The sequence below is a fragment of the Nicotiana sylvestris genome, chromosome 11, assembly GCF_000393655.2.
Source record: "Nicotiana sylvestris chromosome 11, ASM39365v2, whole genome shotgun sequence".
In the NCBI taxonomy this organism is placed as follows: Eukaryota; Viridiplantae; Streptophyta; class Magnoliopsida; order Solanales; family Solanaceae; genus Nicotiana; species Nicotiana sylvestris.
Window position 1 is genome coordinate 37,803,097 of NC_091067.1, and position 5,504 is coordinate 37,808,600.

Consider the following 5,504-nt stretch of genomic DNA (forward strand, 5'->3'; position numbering starts at 1 on the left):
AGCCAGTCATAAACAAAATAAATCTAGCTTTACCTAGAGCCGTTGGTAGGGGGCCAACGATGTCCATCTCCTATTTCATGAATGTCCACGGGGATATTACTAAATGGAGTTGTTCACCGGGTTTATGGATCATCGATGCAATTTTTTGGCATTTGTCACACTTTCGAACGAACTCCTTGGTATCCTTTTCCATGGTATCCCAATTGTACCCCGCTCTGATCACCTTGCGAATCAGAGAGTCTGCACCAGAATGCTTCCCACAAGTACCCTCATGGATTTCTTATAGTACGTAATCGGTATCCCCAGGTCCCAAACACACTGCCAGTGGTCCATCGAAGGTTCTTCTGTACAATGTTCCTTTTTCATCGAGTGAGAATCGAGCTGCTTTGGTTTGAAGTGTTTTTGACTCCTTTGGGTCCGCGGGGAGCTTCCCAATCTTCAGGTAGTCGATGTACTTATTCCTCCAAACCCACGTTAAACTTGTTGAGTTAATCTCCACCGACATTGATAGTTGGATGACAGTCCCCGGGAAGATATCATTTTCTTCAATCGATGACCCCAAGTTTGCAAGTGCATCGGCCTCGCTATTCCGCTCTTGAGGTACACGATCCAACATCCACTCCTTGAAGCGGTGCAATATCATTTGAAGCTTGTCCAAGTACCTCTGCATTCGGTCGTCTCGAACCTCGAAGCTCCCGTTTACTTGATTTACTACCAAAAGAGAGTCACATTTTGTCTCGATGACCTCTGCTCCAAGGCCCTTGGCTAGTTCGAGACCTGCAATCATTGCCTCATACTCGCGCTCATTGTTAGTCAACTTAGAAGTTTTGATAGATTGCCTAATGACACTGCCTGTAGGCAGTTTTAAAACAATGCTGAGCCCGGACCCTTTCACATTCGAGGCACCGTCTGTGAAGAGGGTCCATACCCCCGACAACATACCCGCTTTAAACAAGAGTTCCTTTTCTTCTTCGGGCACGAGGGCAGACACGAAATTGGCCATATAGTCCACCAAAATTTGGGACTTGATAGCCGTTCGAGGTTGATATTTGATATCATATCCTCCAAGTTTGATGGCTTATTTGGACAACCTTCCCGATAATTCGTGTTTATGCAAGACATTTCGAAGTTGGTACGTGGTCAGCACACATATACGATGGCATTGAAAATATGGTTTTAGTTTTCTAGATGCGCTTATTAATGCAAGAGCTAACTTTTCCAAATGGGGGTACCTGGGTTCAACATCTCCTAGGGTCAGACTCACATAATAGATAGGGAATTGCGTACCTTGCTCTTCCTAAACCAACACACCACTTACTGCCACCTCGGACACGGCTAGATACAAGTAGAGCATTTCATCTTCCTTTGGAGTATGGAGCAGGGGTGGGCTTGAGAGGTACTGTTTTAATTCTTGTAAGGCTTGTTGGCATTCCGGGGTCCATACGTAGTTGTTCTTCTTTTTGAGTAGGGAAAAGAAATGATGGATTCGATCTGATGACCTCGAGATGAATCAGCCCAGGGAAGCTATCCTACCGGTCAGCCGTTGTACGACTTTCACATTGTTCACCACGGTAATCTCTTCTATGGATTTGATTTTATCGGGGTTGATCTCTATCCCCTTGTTCGACACCATGAAGCCAAAGAACTTTCCCGAGCCGACTCCGAAAGCGCACTTCTCAGGATTGAGCTTCATGTTATACTTTCTTAAAATATCGAATGTCACCTGCAAGTGAGTCAAATGGTCCTCTGCACGCAGGGACTTAACTAGCATGTTATCAATATAAACTTCCATAGATTTGCCTATTTGGTGTTCGAACATTTTATTAACTAGGTGCTGATAGGTGGATCCTGCGTTCTTTAGCCCTAAGGGCATTACATTATAGCAATATGTACCATACTTCATGATGAACGAAGTTTTTCTGGTCCCCCGTATTCATTTGAATCTGATTGTACCCAGAGTAGGCATCGAGAAAGGTAAGGATCTCGTGGCCAGCCGTAGCATCGATCAATTGATCGATGTTGGGCAGTGGGAAAGAATATTTAGGACATGCTTTGTTCAAATCCTTGTAGTCTACACACATTCTAAGTTTGTTCCCCTTTTTAGGTACTACCACTATGTTAGCTAGCCATTCGGGATATTTTACTTCCCTAATGGATCCTATTTTGAGAAGTTTGGATACCTCTTCTTTGATGAATGCATGCTTTACCTCGGACTGAGGTCTCCTCTTTTGCTTCACCGGTTTAAATCTGGGATCGACACTTAGTCGATGGGTAGTTATCTCCGGTGGGATTCCTATCATGTCTAAGTGGGACCAGGCAAAACAATCAATGTTATCGATAAGAAATTGAATGAGTTTTTTCCTGAGTTCGGGGGTTAACTCCGTTCCTAGGTATACCTTTAGTTCTGGAAGATGCTCGATCAATATGGCATGTTCGAGGTCCTCGACAGAGGACTTCGTCACATCCGATTCTTCGGGAGTAATGAAGGCTCGAGGGGTGAGAAAATCTTCTTCTTCGTCCTCAACAATCTGTTCATTGGACACCTGTCCTTCAGGCTCAACCGAGGGCATGGGCTGTGATTGCTATTTGGCCTCCTACTCGTCCTTCGACTTTTCTGATATGGATAGTGCTGATACCAGTGCCAAGTCGTGCACTGCAAACATCTCCTTAGCTGCAAGCTGATCTCCATTTACTATTTTCACGCCATCCTTTGTTGGGAACTTCATCATCTGATGGAGGTTCGATGGCACCACCCTCATGCTATGGATTCACGGCCTTCCAAGCAAATCATTATACCTCATGTCACCTTCGATGACGTGAAATTTGGTGTCTTGTATGGTTCTGGCCACGTTGACTGGGAGGATGATTTCTCCCTTTGTTGTTTCACTTGCCATGTTAAATTCATTCAAGACTCGAGATGCCAGTATGATTTGATCGAGCTGCCCAAGCTTCTCCACGACCCTTGACCGGATTATATTTGTCGAACTACCTGGATCCACGAGAACATGTTTAACTTGAACTTTATTTAAAAGGATAGAAATTACCAGTGCATCATTATGAGGCTGAGATAAGGCCTCGATGTCTTCCTCACTGAATGTGAGGGTGTCCTCGGGCATGTAATCCCGAGTCTGTTTCTCCCTTATGATGGATACTTTGGTACGCTTGAATATAGGCCCCTGTAGTACGTCAACTCCACCGATGATCATGTGAATGACATGTTGAGGTTCTTCAAGTTCATTCTTCCTGCCTGCATCTCTCTCCCTGAAGTGATTCTTAGCCCGATCACTTAAGAATTATCGAAGGTGGCCCTCATTGAATAACCTAGCCACTTCTTCCCTTAACTGCCTGCAATCTTTGGTCCTGAGCCCATGAGTACCATGATATTTGCACATCAAGTCGGGGTTCCTCTGAGAAGGATCGGTCTGTATAGGTTTGGGCCATCTAGTATCTCTAATTTTGCCAATGGCAGAGATGATCCCCGAGGCATCGATGCTGAAGTTGTACTCCGATAATCTGGGTGCCTCTGCCGGTCCCAAGTGTCTATCAAACCCGATTTTTCTCATGAGTCCCCGGGAACTTTGACCTCGATCTATTATTCAATCATTTAGAGGTATGTTACATTTTGGCATATTCCTTTGATCCTTGATGTATGGCTGATATCTTTCCTTATTCGATCTTTACCCCCTGTCCGCATTTCCTGACTCCCTTGCTAGTAACTTGCTTGGATAAGCTGAGCCAGAGGGGACTCCCAACTGGTCATCCTCGACCCTAATCTTTGATTGGTACCTCTTATGCACATCCTCCCAAGTCATAGAGGGATACTCGACCAAGTTCTGCTTCAGCTACGTCGAAGCTATTGAGCTTCGCTCATTCAGTCCCTGAGTGAAAGCTTGTACGACCTAGTCATCAGAGACTGGCGGTAACTCCATTTGTTCTGATTGGAAATGGGATACAAACTCCCTCAGCATCTCGTTCTCCCTTTGCTTTATCTTGAATATGTCAGACTTCCTTGTTGTAACTTTTATGGCACCAGTATGTACCTTCACAAACGAGTCTGCCAGCATGGCAAACGAATCGATAGAGTTCGGGGTAGTTTATGGTACCAAATCATGGCACCTATAGACAGAGTTTCACCAAACTTTTTTAGCAAAACTGATTCAATTTCATCGTCTTCCAAATCACTCCCTTTTATGCCACAAGTGTGTGTGGTAATGTGCTCATAGGGATTAGTGGTTCCGTTGTATTTCGGGATATCTGGCATCCAAAACTTCTTCAGGATGTGCTTTGGAGCCGGACTCTGGGGGAATGGTTTTTGCACGAACTTCTTCAAGTCCAGTCCTTTTAAAATCAGAGGTGCTCCTGGTATCTGGTCGACCCTCGAGTTGTATGTTTCCACCTTTTTGTCATTTTCTTCAATTCTTTTTCTCCGGTCTCTATCGTTTTGGCGATCTCCTCGAGTATTTTCATAATAGCGGGGTCAGTCCCAGAGCCATTTTCATCGGGCCTCGTTGGTTCTATACGCTGAGTGTTCACTGGTTCGGCTGTGTTGGGGGTTCTATTCTGACTCTAAAGTTAAGCGATGTCGACCTGCTGGGCTTGCAACATTTCAAATATCACCTAGAGGTTGACTCCTCCTTCTCCCATTCCTTGTGTTTCCTGGCCTCCGGCCTGGGCTTCCTTGTGTGCATTCCTTGCGGGGTTTGTGCCTGCGACCGTGTTTAGAGCTTTGTACGAACTGATATCAACTGCCTCCATGTTTGGAACTCCCTCAAGGTTTATGGGTGGTACACCGACCCCTATATCGCTGTTTTCTTCAAGACTTTCGTCCTCGTGAATAAGTGCATTCTGTGTGCTAGACATGATTAAGCCTGAAATCAAAGAATCTTTAATAAGAAAAAGTGTGAAGAATAACGCGTGTTATCAGAAAACTAGCACTAAAATAATCACTATTATCTTTAGCCCAACGGTGGGTGCCAAATTATTTACCTCGAAAAATGAGGGTAATAATTAAATGTAATTTGTGGTTTTAAAGATATGTGATTTATTCTAATACTAGTGAATATAAAAGTAATATTAAGTTTAAATAAGAAGAATTGCTAAACCAAATCAGTGTTGCTATAACAATGAGGACCTTGAGCTTGACTTTCTCGGGGGCCTCGAGGTCAGCTAAGAACAATGAAGTATGAATAATAAAGTAAAAGCAATAAAGCTGAAGAACACTTGTTGACCACGTTAAACAAGAAAAGCATAGTAGAATATTCTATTGCAGTGAATAATGTGAGATGATGCTTACAAAATGATTGGGGTCCCCTTCATATAGGAGGAGAAAACCCCAATATAGTACATTCCTAATTGTAGTAAAGAATTCTATTGGTAAAGGTGTACAATAACCTGGTACGGACCTGTACCATTTCGTACAAATCTTATCCTTTAATTTATGCTCTGACCCACGTGTTCTTGAGAAATTCCTGCTCTTTCTTAAGTGCTCTCGAGATTGTACTGCC

General features: G+C 43.8%; 1 protein-coding gene across 1 annotated transcript; it reads right to left on the bottom strand.

Annotated features, from left to right (window-relative positions):
• Positions 1–280: 280 nt before the first annotated feature.
• LOC138880941 (uncharacterized) lies at positions 281–1,003 on the bottom strand. Its single transcript, XM_070161127.1, has one exon. The coding sequence runs from the start codon at positions 1,001–1,003 to the stop codon at positions 281–283; it is 723 nt and encodes a 240-aa protein (XP_070017228.1).
• Between the last annotated feature and the right edge of the window lie 4,501 nt (positions 1,004–5,504).